The sequence below is a fragment of the Engystomops pustulosus genome, chromosome 3 (assembly GCF_040894005.1).
Source record: "Engystomops pustulosus chromosome 3, aEngPut4.maternal, whole genome shotgun sequence".
Taxonomy (NCBI): domain Eukaryota; kingdom Metazoa; phylum Chordata; class Amphibia; order Anura; family Leptodactylidae; genus Engystomops; species Engystomops pustulosus.
In genome coordinates this window covers 39,947,379-39,969,562 of record NC_092413.1, presented here as the reverse complement: position 1 = coordinate 39,969,562, position 22,184 = coordinate 39,947,379, and the positions used below count along the sequence as shown (strand labels likewise).

Sequence of the window (22,184 nt, the reverse complement as noted above, 5' to 3'; positions counted from 1 at the left end):
ACGTAATGCCAGCAACTCAGGAGACAAATTGCACTGGCGGATCACAAACGTTCTTAAAGGAAACCTACCATTTGATTTGATGCATTATGAAGCAAACATACCTTGAGAATGCTGTAGTTACATTGATGCAGGATCATTTGGTTAATCCCTGAGCCGAGTGGTTTTGCTGATAAAACAATTACAACATTATGATAATGAAGCCGCCTCACTTCTATGGCTGGTTCAGAGCTTCTCCTAGCACATTAGTTATTCACTGCAGGAGAGGATGATGTAATCCCTGGGTTGTGCCCGAAGGCAGAATAATCCATCGCTGCACCATCATCAATCGCTGTATGAGTGATCCAGCTCAGGGTGATTAGTTATGTCTTGACTAATTCATGAGTAAGCTCCGTGTGTAATGTGTTTATGTAGGCAGCCAGCCTGACCCTGCTTTCCAAAGATCCTGAATGTTATAATTGTTTTTTCAGCAAAACCACTCAACTCAGGGATTAACCAAGATATGATCCTGCATCAGTGTAGCTACAGCATTCTCAGGGTATGTTTGGTTCATAATGCATCAAATCAAATGGTAGATTTCCTTTAGTTACACTTTAAACTTACAACATAATTGCACAAAACAATTGTGCACATGAGAATAGTAAACTTTGTAATGTACTTTATTTCACAGATATGTTTCTGTGAACTCATTTTGCTCCTGCCCGTCTTCCTTATTTAAGCAGTTTGAGTATATAGGGAAATTTTTACATACAGGTCACCTTACAGTGGTATGGGAAGAGATAACCTTTAACCTTCATGTCTCTATGCTGTGTAGGGACTTCAGATGTACTGCTGAAAAACTCTGCTTATAGACGAGTACATACAGTACTATGGAAAATTGTAAAACTTTTCATTCCATAAACAATTTTAATAATTTGCTGAAAGTGGACACCGCCTTTAATGCTATTTGGGAACCTTCTAGGTAGCACCATAAACCTCTATGCAATGTTATATAGATGTATTATGGTTCTACTTCTGAAAGTAATAAAAAGTGGTAAACATAAACCAATACATTATCTCATCAACTTACTTCAAAAGGCTTATTAACAAGCGTGCAAAACCTTGCATCATGCTGATCTCCAATTTGGGGATAGTCACCAACTCATACAGGAGCTTCACAAAAAGGACATGGTCTTCTTTGCTAAATTTTCTGCCATAAAGCCGTATATACCTGAGGAGGAAAGGGCGGAAAACCTTTATAGTCACAATACAATTCATAAAACGCACATAAATAACATAGAAGATGATGGGGATTTACATTGCATTGCCAAGTCAGCTCAAGCTAAACCTTATGCCGCCAACGCCTGGCTGTAATGCAGATTATAGATCCAGTAGTAGAAATATGGATAGTCATGGTCTGCTGAATATACAACTACCAATAGGTTTAATGAGAAGAAATAAATCGATACAACTCAAAAATTTTTTAAATGTCTAAGTAAAATTAGGAAAAATAAGCGCTATAAAAATTCTCTAGAGACCCCACTCATTGCCCAATGTACCCAACATGATTAAAGTTTAATAAGCGACTGCCTCCGAAATCTAGTAGCTTTCAATATTAAGCATCTAAGCGTTACAATGTGTTGGCACCAAGTAAAAATACATTTATTATTTCTGTATATTATGTAGTTTCAGAGAAATTCCCATTTTAATCCTTATGTTAATGAGGCAGTTGGTGTATCTAGGTCTTTTTACATTTCTGTTCCTGCCTGCACTACCAACCTCTCCATCAGACATGCAAAAGATTGGTCTCATGAGAAGTATAGGATAATTCTAGAAGACGAAAGTGATTTACACAAGACTTACAATGCTCTGGATGCTCAGGACACAACCTTGATGCACATTAACATGTGGATTAAACTAGGAATATATTGGAAATTGAATAATGGACAGTAGTAATAAAGATATGCCGGTGATGAGTGACTGTTTTTAGCATTATAGTACAGGCAGTCCATGACTTAAAGAGGACCGGTCACCTCTACAAACCGCACTAGGAGCTGCTTACTAAAGCACCACATGCCGCAGTGTTATATTACATTGGAAACCCTCGATAACGCTAACAAACACTGCAGCAATGTACAATTGAAAACGCCAGACCTTGCTGTAAGTGGTCGGGCGTATTCATGAGGGGGCGGGATTAGAGGCGGTGACTATGGAGTGGAGGGCGGTCCAGGGAAGAGGCAGCGCCACGGATCACCCGCTCATGAATACGCCTGACCACTTACAGCGGGGGTCCTGCGTTTTCAATTGTACATCGCTGCAGTGTTTGTTAGCGTTATCGGAGGTTTCCAATAACGCTGGCAGTGTAACACTGCGGCATGTGCTGTAGCACTAGGAGGTCCTCTTTAAGGACACCTGATTTAGAGACGACCCCTACTAGCCCACTGTGACCTCTGGTTAAGCTCTCTGGATGCTTTACTTTAGTCCCAAGCTGCAATGATCAGTTATAAGATGTCAGTAATGAAGCTTTATTAATAATCTTTGTTCCCATGACAGCACAAAATTTGAAAATCCAATTGTCACAGGGTAAAAAAAAACAAAAAAAAACAAAAAAAAAACCATAAAATATACTAAAAATAAACCTGTTCAGACTTGCATGCAAATTCAACTTACGAACAAACCTAAAGAACCTATCCTATACATAACCCAGCGACTGCCTGTAGTTATATTCTTTCCATATGTTATGGTAGTTATGGTCCTTTCCATATGGTTTCCATTCGTTTTAAATACTCTGAAAAAAATGCTTTCTTATTTTAACAGGGAAGTGAATTGTCACAGACACGAATGGAAGGTCTTCCATCTGTAACCAAAAATAAAAATAACGTTCTTGAAGGATTATCCGGTAGTTCAGAAACCCAGAGAATGAATAGTAACATGATTGCATTGTAAATAAAATGTATCAAGATAATAAATAGATTAAATTAACAGTAAAGTCTTAAGGTAAAACTAAAAACAACTAGCTCACTGCATGCATAGATTGGAGCTACGTGTGACATGGGACAGAGTACCAAGGGTGCACTCTCAGTATTTTGGAAAACCTCCTGTATGCTGGGGCCTTCTCTGAGAGGTCTAACTCAGGAACAGCAAATGAGAGTAGGGCAAGCGGCCTAATTTTTATACCAGTCCTACCACCAGGGAAGTGTTAATATGTTAATTATCATTATAATATTAATGGAAACCTACCATTTCAAATGGTAGGTGTAAGCTGTAAGTACCGAGCACCAGCTCAGGGTGAGCTGGTGCCGGTGCTTACTTTTGTTAGTGTTATTATCCGCTGTATCGCGGTTTTAACACTTTTAAAAGTCTATAGCAGAAGCTGCTTCAGTGCTGCGTGCGCCTACATACAAAATGCTCGAAATGTTGCGCGCGCACGCAGCTTCGGCTATAAAGTTTAAAAAAGTGTTAAAACCGCGATACAGTGGATAATAACACTAACAAAAGTAAGCTCCGGCACCAGCTCACCCTGAGCTGGTGCTCGGTACTTACAGCTTACACCGACCATTTTAAATGGTAGGTTTCCTTTAAGTAAAAATAATTATTAAAAAGAACCATAACGGGAACCTATCACCGCTTTTTGGAAAAAATTAGAACGGTCTAGATCAGTGAGAGAGGAAGCCGTGTTTAAAAGCAGAGGAAAGCTTAATGAGAACAGGAAAAGCCTGGAGCCAAAGGAGGCAAAGACACAAGTTCATATACAGTACATGTCTATAGCAAAATTTATTGACCCCCCTTTAAAAACCAATTGTATGGGGTCCCGATTAAAGGTGTTGCCTGTGATTTACTATTAATAGAGTAGTATTAATTGGAGATGACGGGAATCGGACACCTTTGCCCTCAAAAAACACGTGATCACGGCACAGCGTATGCAGCCGTAAGCATCTCCGTAGAGTCATGGCTGTGAGAGACTACCCCATGTTCTTGACATATTAATTATTGGTTGCAAATAAGCAATGCATCATAGAATAGACCAGAAAGACTAGACAGACAATTGTCAAAGGAAAAAAAAAAAAAAAAAAAAAAAATCACCGCCAATTTTCCCAACAGGGAACAGACTCACAAGGTCTTACCACTAATACTTAGAAATTGTTTCCAAGCATTAGCGGCATCACAGCATATACAGCGTGCGATAATAACAGTGTTTACTGCGGCATATAGACAGTCAGGAGAATGCCTCCCACACAACTCTCATTAGCACGGGTTGTTAGTCGAAATGTTGCTCATGTAGGACATAGAGCGTTTCTCACATATGACACGTATATACATTCACACCGAGCGCCAGCAACTGATGTCTGATCCAAGACTGGAAAAATGTCAGAAAGGAAGTTTCAGCCCCGGCTGAGTTTGGCTGGAGAGGTGGAGGTGTGAGCGCTTCTCACCCCTCCCCTCTCCATAACAAGTTGTGCTACCTGTGTGCTTACCCTACCATGCCGTGCCCAATGAACCTCTACGGCAGCCGCTAGATGCCGTTTGTATGGCTAGCATAAGGTGCCCATATACATTGTGTGAAAGGGGCCTTAGACCTTGCATTCATATGGGTGAATTATTGTTTGCTTGCTTTTCACTGGATTTCCAATGGAGTGCTAAATCTTCTTTCCATAAATATGCTGTATCTGTCAAGGGAACTTCTTGCAATTCAAATTTTGAAAGCAGAAAAAAATGGCAAACTGGAACGGGGCCCTATTCTTAGCAGGAGACATCTGTATCCACAATTCTGAACACGTCAAGCTCTACTACATAGACAGAGAGCTCTGTCACATGACCTCTGTGAGCAGAAGACCCTCCCCTCACAGAGGTCCATAGTTTGTTTATACTACGGACTCCAGGGCTTATCAGCACATGGAGAGGAGGCAGCCATTGCAGCACGGAGGTAATCTGAGTGGTATAGCAAAGAAACTGCTGGATATAGTTAACAAAGAGAATAGGCAAAGTTGTTCTATATGCCAAGAGCTATTGTTTTGTGCAAAAAATAAATGAATAATAGAAGACCTAGTCATCTTTTCTGTGAAACACGGTAGCTTCTATGGTCCATTGTTACTGCATCTTATATCGCACCAGAAATGGGTCAGTTCACACATGGCAACTTGCTATGTTTCAGGTGCCTATATCCTCAAAGCAGTCTTCAAGGAGGGAGCCACAGCACCAAAGGTTAAATTCCAGAAAGTTTATTTACATGTGCATCCAAACATGATAAGCGCGACTCGATTCGCAATGAATCTTTATCAAAACTGCTGATTCCTGGTTTCCTGCATCAGAAACTTTGGCCGCGGGCACCATCACAACCTCCTTTAAAAAGAAAAGGATTGCTGTCCTACCCCTCTATTTCTCTATATCCACAAAGCAGTCATCATGTCCACCTCCAAAGGTGTCTACAGAAGGTATACGAGCATCAAAACTAAACAATGAAGCAATAGAAAAAGGCAGCCCCAGACATTAATTCAGGCCACGTTCACACGTTGCGTTTAAGCTGAGTTTTGAAGTGCACTTCAAACACATCAGGGAGGAGGCTTCTCATGAATGCAGATGTGTTTAGACCCAAACATTTCTATTCAATGCAATAACACGTGTTGCCGGTTATCGAATGCAAGTATTTAGGTCTAAACACATCAGGGTTTTGGAGTACCTCCTCCTTGATTAAATAAGAGTTTCAAAATGCTTTACAAACGCAACGTGTGAACGCGGCCTGACATTATGTGAATGAGTGCAATAGAAGAGCAATATAGGAAGAAGTCAAGCTGATGGATAACTGATCACACAAGTACAGCACTAGAATCAACACAAAGGACAGAGTCTGAGGAACAGCTCCATTTGCTGTGCAGTGGCTGAGCTGTGTTACTGCAGCTACCTAAACCTCCACTACACAGAGAACGGAGCTAGTCTTCTGACTCCTTCCTCTATATTGCAGATATGGGTATGCAGATATATGGATAAGGTCCATATCTATGTCAGGAGACTTCCCAGTGCATACGTCAGAGACGTTCATTGTTATGGAAAGCTATATATAGAAGCAGTAAAATGCTGCGCTGTGCAAATGATGAAAGAACAGACAATAAGTAGAAAGGATACATAAGAATATGCAGCATTTTCCCTACAAGATGCAGGCCGTGACAACGTCACCAAGTTCAGCACGGATTTATCAAACATACACTTGGGAATGAAGGACGTGTCATACCGGAGATGTTCAGGGATATTGCTTCATAGTGAACTTTATCCATGACTATGGCTTGTGCCTCTCATGTGCCTTTATGTATCAGTTTGCATGATAAGTTCAGCATGACCCGGCGTCGTGGCATCTCACCTGCCTTCCTCTTATCAAAAAGCCGAAATACACAGCTCCAGACATCACAGAGCAATGGTCATTGGCTAAAAGAGATATCGCATGAAATAGCAAATGATAGCGGGTGGGGGTGGGGGGGAGGAGTGGATTCAATTGCTGGGCCACTACCAACTTCAAGGGACTGACAGGATTTCCATCAACAAGCCCATAGATGTAGAGACCCTCAGACCAGTGGAGATGGTAGTAGGATGATCACTGGACGCCGCCAAATGTTGTACCCCCATCTATCCAATAAGTAACGAGTCAATATATATTTTTCTGGAAACCCCGTTAAAGGACATCTACCACCAGGATGAAGGATTGTAAACCAAGCACACAGACATACTGGTGTATGCCCCCTCTAGCAGTATTCGCTCGTCTTTAAGCATCTTAGGCCCTTGTTTTTAAGAAGAAAAACGTTACAAATTTTGCAAATGAGTCGAGGGGCTCCAGGCACCATTAACATGGAGCCCGGAGGCACTCAGGCACATTTGCTAAATTTTAAGAACCTTATATATATAAAAGATAAAAAAAGGAAAGAGCACACACCAGTATGTGCATGTGCATAGTTGACAATCCTTCATCTCGGTAGTAGATGTTAAGGAATCTCTTTTGCCTCTTTGGACATGTACATTTTACTAAATACTTGTATTTCGCATAAATAAAAAAAAAACACTATTCTGAAGCATAATTTCTGAACATTCTGCATTGTGCTTGCAGTGTGAGTTTATGTAGGAACACACCTTTCTCTCTAGGGGAATGGTAACGCCAATTTGTTAAAAATTTCTTGGAACACAAAGTCAAGAAATCTACCAACAAAATCAAGCATGACAAGCCAAGGACACTAAGGGCTCACTAAGGGACATCAGTGTTTTGCGGATAGCATACGCAGGGGGCAGATTTATCAAGCTGTCTGAAAAAGTCAGAATATTTCTAGTTGCCCATGGCAACCAATCACAGCTCAAATTTCATTTTACCAATGCTCATGAATATTTCAAAGGGGAGCTGTGATTGGTTGCCATGGGCAACTAGAAATATTCTGACTTTCAGACAGCTTGATAAATCTGCCCCATTGCGTTCTATGGGTCCGTTCACATGTCTCATTCATTGATGTACGGAATGGGAGAAAACTAAAAATCGCAGCATGAACAGTTCATTTCTAACATGCAGACCACAGATCTCCATAGAAGTAAATGGATCCAAATAAAAAAAAAAAAAAAAAAAAAAAAAGATCCATATGCAATAATTTTTTTCCCTCAAATGTTGCTAGGCAACCAGCTGGGCAGTGCAGGATGTAGATTAGAAACCCATTTGTTTTTTAGCAGACATGAAAAAAAAGCAGATATACAATATAGACTTCACAAGGATATCACCAGACACGCACGTCTGAATAGACTCAGATTTTATTTGTTTCCCACGGTCCTCTTCCTTCTACAATCAACTTAGAAAATTATGCTAATGAGCCAGCAGTGCTCTGGGAACATTATGAGAGAAATGCAGGGCCAAAAAGCAATAGGCGGAGCCATGCACCAGTGGGTGCATGTAAAAATTGAATGACCGGTCCTCTAGAGATTTAGTACTTGATCAGTATTTTGCATCAATGTTTCTGAAAGGTCCACTTCTATTTTCGGCTTTCAAAGAATAGTTATAGAGGAACTATCTGTAGCTGCTACGCGTTTCGAACCATTTGAGCTTCCAAATACTGATTCAAAATACTGATCAAACACTGACCGTGTGCAGGAAGGGTTCAGGAAGTCGGATAACACTCTGCAAATTCTTCCCTCCCGAATATCTCCACTACTAGTGTCCGATACTGATCAGATACTCTACAGGAATGGTCCAGGCTAAAGTCACAAGTTTCTCTCCTCCTTCCAAGAAACCTACGAAAGAAAGAATAATACGGGCAACGGAAATCCAGGCACACAAAGACATAAGTAGGAGTTATCTGAACCACAATGGGGAGGAGAAACCAGAGGCAAGTTGTAAATTCTAGCAAGAGCTCTGCTTCTTGTGCTAATTAGAGATGAGCGAGCACTAAAATGCTCGGGTGCTCGTTATTCGAGACAAACTTTTCCCGATGCTCGAGTGCTCGTCTCGAATAACGAGCCCCATTGAAGTCAATGGGAGACTCGAGCATTTTTCAAGGGGACCAAGGCTCTGCACAGGGAAGCTTGGCCAAACACCTGGGAACCTCAGAAAAGGATGGAAACACCACAGAAATGGACAGAAAACAGCAGGGGCAGCATGCATGGATGCCTCTGAGGCTGCTTAATCGTACCATTATGCCAAAATGAGTGACCGAATGAGGCAAGATAGCATCTAAAACATGCATTAATTGACCCTGACACTATAGGGGACGGCATGGAGAGGCAGCGGCAGGCCAGAGTGTGTCATGACGACATACCCTAAATGAACTCCGGCTTCAAACCAATGGGTGGCAGAGAGGAACCAAAGGAGGTGAGCAAGAAGCGCTGAAATGATTTCCTATGTGAACAAAAGGTTGACGGTATATTTAGTCGATAACACAGCATGGTGGCGACATAGTGACCAAGTTCCATAACGTATCTGGTGAAACACCCGAAAAATGAGCCAGACACAGCTCTTTTGATAAGGGGACGACATGTGGAGGCAGCCATGGAGACGACTTCCATGATTAAGAGCGACAGTATGGGGCATCCATATTGCGCTGCTATGATTGCAACTTCAGGTCTCCAGCATGGCGGCGACAGATGGGCCGAGTTCCACTATGTATCTGGTGAAACACCTGAAAATTCTGCCTGACACAGCTTGTTTGATAAGGGGACGATGAATGGAGGCAGTGAACTAGTAGTAGATTAAAGGTGCTGCAGTTAAAACTATGTTAGTTGGATCTTGGGATGGAGCTGGCGCTCCGCTGCCAGGCGAGCTTTTGCCTATCCAAGCTCCTATCTCTCGGTTACTCCCCAAACAGCACTTCTAAGAACCTTTTGTATAAGATCAAGTGTAGTAGTGTTCTTATAAGTTTGGGTTATGGCGGGTGAGGGGAATGTAAACAGATGTGCAAGAAACGCTGAAATAATATCCGTAAATGGTAAAAGTTTGCCAGTATATTTTGTGGATAACACAGCAGGGTGGCGACAAAGTTAACAAGTTTGATGTGGAAGCCATTAAAACAACCCAAAATTCTGCCTGACACAGCTCGTTTGATAAGGGGACGATGTATGGAGGCAGCTATATGGACAACGCGTGGAGGCAGCTATGGAGACAATTTAATTTGGATAGTGCCTGTATGTGGCAGTCCAAAAAAGTTTTCAAACCAGAGGAGCAGGTAGGTGGCCCTCCAGAAAAATTAAATACATAGAGTACTATATAGCTAGAGCCAGTTGGCCCTGGAAAAAAATAGCCAGTTTCCTCTGCTTTAGTATACAAAGAGGAGGAGAAGGAGGAAAATGAGGAGGAGTGCATAAATTATTCAGGTTGAGCTTCCTTCACCTGGTGGAGAATGGAAATCCTGAGAAATCCAGGCTTTATTCATCTTGATAAGCGTCAGCCTGTCAGTCGACAGGCGTGTACGCTTATCGGTGTTGATGCCACCATCTGCACTGAAAACCCGCTCGGACAACACGCTAGCGACAGGGCAGGCAAGAACCCCAAGGAGCACCAGTTCTTGCCACATGTCCAGATTTGAAACCCAGTAGTTGTAGGGAGCTGTGTGATCATTTAGGACGATGGTATGGTCAGCTACGTACTCCCTCACCATCTTTCTGTAAAGATCAGCCCTACTCTGCCGAGACTGGGGACAGGTGACAGTGTCTTGCTGGGGTGACATAAAAATGGCTAAGGCCTTGTAAAGCGTACCCCTGCCAGTGCTGGACAAGCTGCCTGCTCGCCTACTCTCCCTCGCTACTTGTCCCGCAGAACTACGCACTCTGCCGCTAGCGCTGTCAGAAGGGAAATACTGTTTCAGCTTGTGCACCAGGGCCTGCTGGTATTCATGCATTCTCACACTCCTTTCCTCTCCAGGGATGGGAGTGGAAAGATTTAGCTTGTACCGTGGGTCCAGGAGAGTGAATACCCAGTAATCGGTGCTGGAATAAATTCTTTGAACGCGAGGGTCATGGGATAGGCAGCCTAGCATGAGTCCCAACGCGCAAGAATTCATTCCCCTCACTGGCCTGACTGTCCATTTCCTCCTCCAACTCTTCTTCTGCCCATACACTCTGAACAGTGAAGGACTGAACAATGGTCCCGTCTTCTGTCTCGCCAACATTCTCCTCCTCTTCCTCCTCCGATATGCGCTGAGAAACAGACCTGAGGGTGCTTTGGCTATCAACAAGGGAATCTTCTTCTCCCGTCTCTTGTGACGAGCGCAAAGCTTCCGACTTCATGCTGACCAGAGAGTTTTTCAACAGGCCAAGCAGCGGGATGGTGAGGCTGATGATGGCGGCATCGCCACTGACCATCTGTGTTAACTCCTCAAAGTTACTCAGCACCTGACAGATATCAGACATCCACGTCCACTTCTCATTGTAGACTTGAGGAAGCTGACTGACCCGACTACCAGTTCTGGTGGAAGTTGACATCTGGCAGTCTACAATCGCTCTGCGCTGCTGGTAAACTCTGGATAACATGGTTAATGTTGAAATCCACCTCTTGGGCACGTCGCACAACAGTCGGTAAGCGGGCAGTTTGAGGCGGCGCTGCCCTGAGAGTGGCAGCATCTGTGCTGGACTTCCTGAAATGCGCACAGATGCGGCGCACCTTCGCGAGCAAATCAGACCGATTGGGGTAGGTCTTGAGGAACCGCTGAACTATGAGATTTAACACATGGGCCAGGCATGGCACATGTGTCAGTCTGCCGAGTTGCGAAGCCGCCACCAGGTTACGGCCGTTGTCATACACAACCATGCCTGGCTTCAGGTTCAGCGGTGCCAGCCACAGATCAGTCTGCGCAGTGATGCCCTGTAATAGCTTTTGGGCGGTGTGCCTTTTATCGCCTAGGCTCAGCAGTTTCAGCACCGCCTGCTGTCGCTTAGCGACGGCACTGCTGCTGTGCCTAGAGCTACCGACTGATGGCGCCATGCCCACGGATGGTAATTCGGAGGAGGAGGTGGAGGAGGGGTGGGAGGAGGAGGAGGCATAGTAGGCCTGAGAGACCTGGACCGAGGTAGGCCCCGCAATCCTCGGCGTCGGCAGTATATGACCAGCCCCGAGGGTCACACTCGGTCCCAGCCTCCACCAAGTTAACCCAATGTGCCGTCAGCGATATATAGTGGCCCTGCCCGGCAGCACTCATCCACGTGTCCGTGGTCAGGTGGACCTTGTCAGAAACGGCGTTGGTCAGGGCACGGATGATGTTGTCTGACACGTGCTTGTGCAGGGCTGGCACATCGGGAAAAGTAGTGGCGGCTGGGGACCGAATACCGAGCGGCCGCTGCCGCCATGAGGTTTCGAAAGGCCTCGGTCTCTACCAGCCTATAGGGCAGCATCTCCAGGCTAAGCAGTTTGGAGATGTGGACGTTGAGGGCTTGGGCGTGTGGGTGGGTTGCACTATACTTCCTTTTGCGCTCCAGCGTCTGGGGTATGGAGAGCTGAACGCTGGTGGATGCTGTGGAGGATCGTGGAGGCGAAGATGGGGTTTTCGCACGGGAGGTGTTTGGGCCGGGGTCCTGGGCAGGGGGCTGACTAGCAGATGACACAGGGGAAGGAGCAGTGGTGTGCCCGGCCGGAGGTGAACGGGCTTGGTGCCATTGAGTGGGGTGTTTAGCATTCATATGCCTGCGCATACTGGTGGTAGTTAAGCTAGTAGTGGTGGAACCCCTGCTGATCCTGGTTTGGCACAGGTTGCACACCACAGTCCGTCGGTCATCCGGTGTTTCTTTAAAAAACCTCCAGACTTCTGAAAATCTAGCCCTCGCCACGGGAGCTTGACTATGTGAAACATTTGGCGCTGATGCACCAGCTCTGGCCCTGCCTCTCCCAACCTGTTCTGGTATAGGACTCGCCTCCGTCTCAGAAGCACTGTGTTCACCCGGCCTATCAACCCAGCTTGGGTCAATCCAGAGTCGATCTGGAAGTCTTGGATAAATAGATTACATTGTTAAGAGGATGCATTGGATTTGATACCACTGATGGGAACTATAGGCAGCCGTCAACCGCAGGGGGGAGGGTTGGGAGGATCAAGGGGAAAAAATGGAAAATAGTAAAACCAAGAGGTAAAATTTAAGTACTATCTGACCACAAGTGAATTATGTGAAAAATGTGAATGATGTGATATATTGTAAATCATGTTAAAGGTTGTAAACCCAGCTTGGGTCTGTCACCTCATCATCCTCCGATCCATCAGTCTGCTCCCCCTTCAGACTTCCTGCCCTGACAACAACTTCACCACTGTCTGACAACCGTGTCTCCTCATCGTTCCTCGCCTCTTTACACCCTTCTTCCGCTACGTCACCGGTGGAAAATTTGGGCATCGGAAAAGAGCTCAGCAGCAACCGGACAAGTGGTTTGTTACTGTGGGAAGGGTCCAGAAAACAGTTCCTCAGAGTATGCCGGTTCAAATGGCAAATTTTCCTGAGAGGGTGCAGACTGGGGGGAAGGAGGCTGAGGTGGAGGAGCTGGAGGAGTGCTGATTTCGGTGACATGGGTGGACTGCGTGGAAGACTGACTGGTGGACAAATGGCTAGAAGCATTGTCCGCAATCCACGACATCACCTGTTCGCACTGTTCTGGCCTCAACAGTGCTCTACCACGAGTCCCAGTAACTCGGGAGTGTAGCTCTGCAGCGTTCCCCTGCTCCCTCATCAACAGGTGGTGTCTCACCCCGCCCAGGACCACGGCCTCTGACCCCTGCAGTAGTTGGACGCCCACGTCCACACCCTCGTCCTTTACCCCTAGCCCTCGGGTTAAACATTTTCAAAATTAAAGTGTAAACTGTAAAAACTTTTTTGTTTTTTTGTGTTTTTTTTTTTTTTAACAAAACGATGCTATCCTATTGCTATGGCTAGTTTCTAACCTACACTGACAGCACACAACTGGATTTTGTGCTGTGCCTGATGACTTTGAGTTATAAAAAAAAAATAAACGTAAAAAAAAATAAATCAGCAGACTCTGCCTAATTCAAATTAAACCCCTAATAAATTGTCCCACTTCGGTGTATGAGGTGGATATGTGTGTCACTAAGAGCTAAACACAACGGTCGCAAGTCTCCCTGCAAATTCCTCTCAATATGGTACTAGCTGCACTACTAATGGCAGCAAGCCCAGCCACAAGCAAAAAATATATATATATATAAACGCTATTGTAGCCCTAACAAGGGCTGTTGGATTCTTGTAGAATCACTCCTGCCTAACAGTAAGCTAATATAACACCCTAACGTTTCTGGCCGCCAAAAAGCAAAACGGCGGGAGATGGCATTTTCTCGAGCTGGCGAAATACTCGTCCGAGCAACGAGCAGTTCCGAGTACGCTAATCAAGCTCAGACGAGTGTGTTCGCTCATCTCTAGTGCTAATCTTTATTGTTGACCGTGCAAATCTGCAGACAGTGGGGGTCATTGATTAAGGGCCCGATTCGCGTTTTCCCGACGTGCTACCCGAATATTTCCAATTTGCGCCGATTGTACCTGAATTGCCCTGGGATTTTGGCGCACGCGATCGGATTGTGGCGATTCAGCGCTGGCATGCACACGACGGAAATCGGGGGGCGTGGCCGAATCAAAACCTGACGGATTCGGAAAAACCGCCGCATCTAAAAACCGAAAATGTGTCGCTTGGGAAGAGCTTACCTTCACCTGGTCCAGCTCGGTGTATTCTGGCGCGTTCAGATGATTTTCAGTGCAGCAGCGCTGAGGAGGCGGAGGAACTACCTTCATACCTTCATTCAGAGAACGCGCCGCTGGATCACGAATGGGCCGGGTAAGTAAATCTGCCCCAGTGTTATGGTTACACAGATCTCCAGGGTGGGACATATCTCTGTGTTAGCAGCAGCAGGAATATGAAAAATGTACTTATATTCCACAATAGTAGATGGACTTAGAGCACTGTATGGAACTGGTGTGTGATAGGTGATGACATGGATTGCGCGTTGCAGTTAAAATACATGGATCAAAGAACACAGTAGTGTGAGTAGACTCCCCCAAATCAAGCTGCAATCCTGGAATAGAAATGCATTTTACATGGTTACACAGATCTCCAGGGTCACCAGTTAAGGAGTCATCAGAGCACCTTAATTTTAAGTGGTCACAACCAGTGCCTTACCGCAGACAAGGGGGAACACTGTACCAATGCTCCAGTAGTAGCCAGCACAAGGCAGCTCGAGTGCTGATACTTGGCAAAAGTATCGCTAAAGTGTCTCTTCTGCTAAACCAACAGCAGCACACTACCGTTTCACCACAATCACTGTTAGGGTGCATTCAGACGGCCGTCTAGGGGGATGTATATGCGGCCACTAGTTTGTGGCTGCATATACATCCCCATAGACGGCAATGGTGGCCCAGCAGTGGTATGGTGCCTCACATGTGTGGCACCATTCCGCATCGTACACGGGGGAAAGATAAGGTATCTTTCCCCATGTGTGCGGCCGTGCACCGCTCTTTTCTATGGAAGGGACATGAAGAGGCTGCAGTCCCCGGCCCCGACAGAGTCGAGATGCGGATTTATACACATGTAGAGACGTTAATGCGTTCTCTGCGTTAACCTGTATTGTGCTGTATCACAATGTCCTGTAACTATGTTTGCATGTAAACATCAGAAGAAAATCTTCTAGCTGGACACAGGAAATCGGTATGTAGGTAAAATCCAGAAATTCTTTATTTAGATCAATAAAAAAAAATTGTAAAGCACAGCACATTAGGATAAAAAACATGAAAGATGCCTGAAAAGCCTACGCGTTTCGGTATTACACCTTATTCGTGGCTTCATTCAATAATCTGCCATATATAAACATTTCTTCAATTAGATATCATTAAAAAGAATGTTCCTGTGTGAAGATAATTTCTCATAAATGTAGTCATATGGTCCCTTAGAAACAAGACTGTGTCCTTGGATACGGCCACCTCTGCTGGAGGGATTGCACAAAGAAACAAAAAGTTTTTGTATATGAAATGTCCGGGAGTTACTGCAGGTCCCACAGCCGTCCTGTGGTAATGATCGCTGAAGCCCGGTGGTCAGGCAGGACTCAATAGCGCATGTCTGGCCACCACTGTCTTAATGTGAGGTGGACGTATCTGAGGAAGCTATCTGGTTTCTAAGGGACAACATGACTACATTTATGAGAAATTATCTTCACACAGGAACATTTTTTTTAATAACTTCCAATTGAAGAAATGTTTACATATGGCAAATGAATTTAATTAAATTTAAATGCCCAGTTTGGAATACCCCTTTAAGCTAATCTCTAACTGTGATGTGTAAAAATGTAAAAATTGCCGAGGCAGTATTTAAAAAAGTAGGGGATAAATAAATAACTATTGCATCCTATATGCAACATAGTATGCCGTTTTGTATGATAAAAAAATAGATTCTCTTTAAACCTGAGCAACATAGCTCTCCACCTGCCTGCATTCTTCGATATCTGTTTTGTAAAAGATGAATTTAAAGAGGACCTGTCACCAGATTTTGACCACCCTGACTTACAATGCCTGCTGAGGGTCCTCCTCATATCACCAGTGAGGCACTGTAGCTTAATTACAGATGTTTTTTCTTGCTTTTGTGACTCATGTCTGCTGGCTGTGATACTTCTCTCTCTCAGGCTTGCAGTGAACCACGCCTCATTATTTTGACTGACAGCTCTGTGTCTCTTCAAATCCCTGGCCTTCCTCCTACTTAAAGGGAACCTACCACCACAAATCTACCTATAAAAGGTAGATCGGGTGGTAGGTGGATCAATGGGACGTGAGGATAGCCCTTTTAAGGGCTAATCCTCACGTCCCCGCACTTTTTTAGTAACTTTTATCAAACTTTTATGCAAATTTTATTATGCGGCTACTGGGGCATGGAGTAGCCGCATCTGAGGTTACACAAGGCGGCTACTCCACGCCCCGGTAGCCTATATTCTCCTGCTACTCACCATCTTCAGCGTGCAGCTGCTTGTAGCTGCGCGCCCTCGTCCGACGATCCGGCAGTCTGCGCATGCGCAGAACAGCAGGTCCGCGTCTGCGCGGTCACTGCTCCGAAGCTGCACAGGCCTGTTGTTCTGCACATGCGCAGACTGCAGGATCGTCGGACGAGGGCGCGCAGCTACAAGCAGCTGCGCGCCGAAGATGGTGAGTAGGAGAAGAAAAGAGGCTACCGGGGCGTGGAGTAGCCGCCTCGTGTAACCTCAGATGCGGCTACTCCATGCCCCAGTAGCCGCATAATAAAATTTGCATAAAAGTTTGATAAAAGTTACTAAAAAAGTGCGGGGACGTGAGGATTAGCCCTTAAAAGGGCTATCCTCACGTCCCATTGATCTACCTACCACCCGATCTACCTTTATAGGTAGATTTGTGGTGGTAGGTGCCCTTTAATGATCATTTTTCCAAAGCGGTGTATGGCCGGTGAAATAAATTAAGCCAAAAAATAGAAAGTGTAACATAAGAGTAGACATTTTGGTAATGTTACATATTATCCAGCATCAGACACGCCGCATCAGCTACGATCGTGTTCTTGTAGCGCTAGACAGCATTAGCAATTCTGTTACAATGTGTTTTCTCTAACTCCGCAAACCTGGCACAGGCTGCATAAGATTCTCCGTTCAGATCAAATAGATTTTCATTCCAATAAAATTTCTGCAATATGTGAAGTAACTCATAGACAAGGAACATCAGAATCAGCTCAGGCAACTCCAAGCACGTGCAAAATAACACTACAAAGTTACGCAGTGTAAATGTATCTGCACAAACTATAGTAAAGTTCTATTCAGAAGATGAGCTTGAAGTGCAGTTCATAAGTGTGTTAAAGGAAATCTACCATCCGATTCAACCCTGTCAACGACACAATCCTCTTCACACCCTGATGAGGGTTTGGCCTTGTAATAGTTTTTATGTTCTCCACTTTCTAAAAAAATGCTTTAGCAATATGCTAATCAGCTGCAGGTGCTCTGGGGGCATCACCAGGAGTCCCCCTAAGTTTCGGCTGCACAGACAGTGACCGTCCCCCAGAGCACATGTAACTCATTAGCATATTTCTAAAGCAGGAAAGGGAGACCACAAATCACATGGCCAGATTCTGCATCAGGGAGCAATGTGGATTTTCTGAGTAATGCGGTGATGGAGGTAAAATAAAGTCGGTTTTCTTTTTCGACTTCCTTGGGCCCAAATAACAGAAACGTCTGATCCTAGACAACTGCTCTAGCAAATGGTTGGTGGAGCTGGGATAGCAGTATCCCAAAAATAGCCCAATGGGCGCTTCCATAACTGATGTGTTCATTGGTGCCGGAAAAGGTAACAGCAGCTGTGAAGTCCTTACTGCTCCTGGGTCCTCTCCTACCACTTCAGGCTATATACACACGACCGTATGGGGGACCTTATACCTTATATACGTCCCCCAAAGACGGCAATGGGTGCACAACATGTGCGGCACTGTACCGTTCCACAAGTCCTATCTTTCCCCGTAATACGGCACCTTGCGCCATATATCGCTATGGGAAGGGGCGGGGGTGAGAGACGCTCACCCCCTCCGCCTCCTCTCCCGGGCGCCGACGTGTGCCCGCTGTGAACGTAGCCTCACTCTGTGTCCCATCTACTGATGCTGGTTGAATGTGCCAGTGTTAGGACCCAGATAGGAGAAGAGGAGCCAGGAAAGGGGTCTCCAATATTATTAGTCATCTTCTCTAGGTGTCTCCAGCATGATTATCTGCTCTGAATATAGTATTTGGTGGTTGGGGTGGTATTTATTGCTGTACTGTAATATGTACAGCAATACATTTTGTGCTTTACTGTGGTTGTTGGTGCATCTAGGGTGCTGGTTACTGTTGCAACCCTTAGAGTTGAGAAGTATGACAATGTGGCCCTTGGAACAATAAAGGTTGTTCACCCTTGGTCTAAATCCTTAGACCAGGAATAGAATAGACACACAGGAAATTTCACAATTTATTATATTTCTGGAGTCAGTGGGGCAGATTTACTTACCCGGTCCATTCGCGATCCAGCGGCGCGTTTTTAAATGCGGCGGTTTTTCCGAATCCGTTGGGTTTTCGTTCGGCCACGCCCCCGATTTCCGTTGCGCCACAATCCGATCGCGTGCGCCAAAATACCGGGGCAATTCAGGGGAAATCTGCGCAAATCGGAAATATTCGGGTAACACGTCGGGAAAACGTGAATCGGGCCCTTAGTAAATGACCCCCAGTGTGTCCATTTTATCCAGACTCCACAACTCCAACTCCAGAACCCTGAACAGAACACAGAACAGGTAGAGGAGGGATATTTTAAGTCCCTGATAATGTTTCTCTGTATTAGAACTAAATAAAGATGACAAGGAAGAGGAGTTCCTGAAGGACAGCAGCGGACGGCACACGTTGTATTTTCTACATAAAGACCCCATCGATCAGAATAAGGAACATCACGTCTACTCCCAATATAAAATATGGTTCATAGAGTTCAAGAAGCTTCTTGGCACATCAAACCTTTCCACTAACTTCACCTTAAACTTGAAGTTTTCTGAATAAATGGGAAGAACACGACAATGACAGTGGTGAGAGACTGACACCCAATGGCACGCGGTGAAATCGCCTGCACTGAAAAACATTCCTTCATAAGGTAAAAAGCTTCTTACACAAACAGCAAAAAAAAGTTAAACATGACAGTGCAAAAAGAGTGACATCCAGAGGTATGAGAGGCCTGGCCTGTAACACTACAGATATTATGTACAGACACATTGCAGAGTCACTCCAGGATTGCAACAGCAGCTAATATCATGTCCCATATCTAGTAAATAAGGATAAAGGTTTTCCAAGAAGAACAAGATCCTCCGTAAACAAGACATCTAATAATAACAATGTAGCAAGAGGAGGTCACGTCATAGAAATAATACATAGTATCATCAGAATGAAGGTCAAACGGGAGACCTGGCCTCCAATATGGACACAAGGTAACATTTGGGATCCGGGAATGTTCCACATATCCTCCAGGATGAGCATAGATACAGACATGTCCTCTAGAGGTTACATTAACCTTAAAGTCATTTATTCACTTTACCAGAACATCCATCAGTCACCTAGCCAGAGAAGACATTGCACAGATACACTCGGAGCAGAGACGTACTCTGCGTTCTATGCTTGGTATTAAAATACAATACCAGCAGAGAATATTTGCCCTTGAGACGTCTTTGAAAGGTGGGTAACAATTCAGTTCAGTTTTATCAGGAAAGCTGCATCTGACAACCAATATCGCGGCTATCGCAGCTACCGTAGGCGTTGTCAGACGGAATTTCTATAGAATCAAAGGGCGAGTCTGCTTAGCTACACATCACGTCCTCCAATACTTCAACATAACTATGAATGTGGGAGAATATTGTGGTCATCCCAGATAATATCAGTACTGCTGCATTTGTAGCATAACCCAACACCCGTTCAAAAAAGTAGGATCCGTGTAAAAAAAAAAAAAAAAGTGTAGAGCTGGAAATGTTTTTGTATGTAGCTACAGAGTCTCTATGAAGTCTAAATCATCTGACAAGGCCGACTGGAAGGCTCCACACACACATGTCCGCAAATGGGAGCCGCCAATATGGCAGCTAGCTAATGGCCACCAAAGGCGCTCATTGTGCATAGGCAGGTTCTATTCCTAACCCAATTTGTGGAGCAGTTGCTCATCTTGCTCTGGAGTGGGAAGGGGTGAAGAAATCAAAAGAATTCTGGCATGGTGTACCAATTATTAGGATTTGCGGGGGGGCGGGGGGGGGTTTCTGGGGGACGTAGCCCTTACTGTATATAGGTTCAGCCGGGACTGAAAACTGTGCCCAGTGTTGGTATATTCAGATCATTGGGATGATCTTTGGACATTGATATGCTTGCAAAGGAATTTGTAGCCCCCCATAAAACATCCCACATGGGACCTCCACAACAGGACAAGACCGTAAAAATTTGATTTTTGTAATGAATTACCATATATATTTGAGTATAAGCCTAGTTTTTCAGCACAAAAAAAATGAAAACCCAAACTCGGCTTCTACTCGAGTAAAAAAAATATAGGTTTTACCAGGTTTTAGTGGCAAAATTAGGGGCCTCGGCTTATACTCGAGTATATACCTTAAATACCTTCTTTGTCCTCCCTTTCACCTCAGAGAATATAAGCTCTTGCGAGCAGTGCCCCCCACTCCCATTGATCTTATTTGTAAATGACCCCCCCATGATCTGTCAGGAGCAAAGATATCACGTAGTGCTGTACAGATCAACAACATGGTCAGATCGCAGGAGCTTACAGTCTAGAAATTACTAACAGATATAATCACTTAATTCTGTCCGTACTCTAGGACCTGTAAAGCACTACGGACTATGATGGCGCTATAAAAGATTTATTATTCTATTATTATAGTCTAGATATACAGTAATATAAAAAGCGACTGAGAATTCTGAATCGAGCTTTCCATCAGAGTAAAACGCCTGTTCTGTCACCATGGACACCGAGCGATGTGTAAACGTCCTGTGTGGATTTTAGGAAGAGGTTTAGGTTGTCACCCGTATGGCGGCTGACACGCTAAATCAGAACCATTTGTATAATCATTAAAAAAAACTGATCAATGGATCTAGAGCAGAGCGGTGACACATGGAGGATTACAAATAGTCAGCTTTAAATAATTCTCCAACTCATAGGACGCTCGCCCATGACTAGTGGGGTTATCTGGGCATCAGGAAAGCTGGGTGAGGACAGTGCCCTTAGAGGTCAGGGGACATGCACAGCAGGGTGAGGACACAATGGAGACACTCACGTGTTCAGTTTTCTGCTCCAGAACAGAACCCCAGGCCACAGCTCCCGCAGGTGCACGGCCCGGCCCAGGCTGCTCTTGATCTGGGCCAGCAGCTCGTTAGACTCCCGGTCCAGGCGCTCGGCATAGGGCAGCAGGAGGTTGTACACTATCTCCTTCTGGGGTGTGAAGCCCAGCAGCTCTGCTCTGTCCTCCCTGGTGCCCATGACGGGATCTGCACCGCTACTACTGTCCTCCTCCTCCCGCTACTGCTCAGGGTCACTATAGCGCCGGCCTCTGACTTGCACTCCTCTCCCAACTCTCCTCACTCTGTCTACCGGTGACGAAGCAGCCGGAGGGAGGGCAACAACGTCACCCAGGAGGGCTTCACTACGTCACTTCCGCCCCTTCTCTCAAATTGGTCGCTGACGTCACGCGTGGAGGTGTCACATGACCAACCGGTGCCCGGGGGGTCAGAAACAGAGAACCGTATAACGTCTGTCCATTCCTGAGCCTCACACTACATAGACCTACATATCCCCACCGGAAACTACATCACATTGATGCTTTTCTATGTTTTTTTTTCTTTTTCACAGTAAAATAATTGTAATAACTTATATCAATTAATAACTCTGGGTATTTACATATTTACTAATCATGACATAGTTTTGACCTTATGGCTGTGTAATATGGCAGGTGATGAGCAGCGTCTGGTTTTCTCCACACATACCGCTTAGAATTAAGGCTACATTCACGCACACGTGTGCCCGCCATGCCATTGCATGGGAGGCGAACGGGAGAGGCGGAGGGGGTGAACGCTGCTCGCCCCCACCCCTCTCCATTGAGATACATGGTGCACGGCGCCGTAATACGGGGAAAAATGGGACATGTCCTATCTTTTCCTGGGTACAGAATGACACGTACCGTGCCGTGTGGCCATTACTGGCCTATGGAGAACATATATACATCCCCCAACGGTCGT

At 45.0% G+C, this 22,184-nt stretch overlaps 1 protein-coding gene across 2 annotated transcripts in view; it reads right to left on the bottom strand.

Moving 5' to 3' along the window:
- PSME4 (proteasome activator subunit 4) overlaps positions 1-21,601 on the bottom strand; it is an 85,208-nt gene extending 63,607 nt beyond the window's left edge. For both annotated transcript variants that reach the window (XM_072140554.1, XM_072140555.1), the window contains exons 1-2: positions 21,227-21,601; positions 1,067-1,207 (exon numbers count right to left, since the gene is read on the bottom strand). In XM_072140554.1, the coding sequence (XP_071996655.1) occupies positions 1,067-1,207; positions 21,227-21,429 (344 nt within the window). In that variant the 5' untranslated portion in view covers positions 21,430-21,601. The remainder of the gene's footprint in view (positions 1-1,066; positions 1,208-21,226) is intronic.
- Between the last annotated feature and the right edge of the window lie 583 nt (positions 21,602-22,184).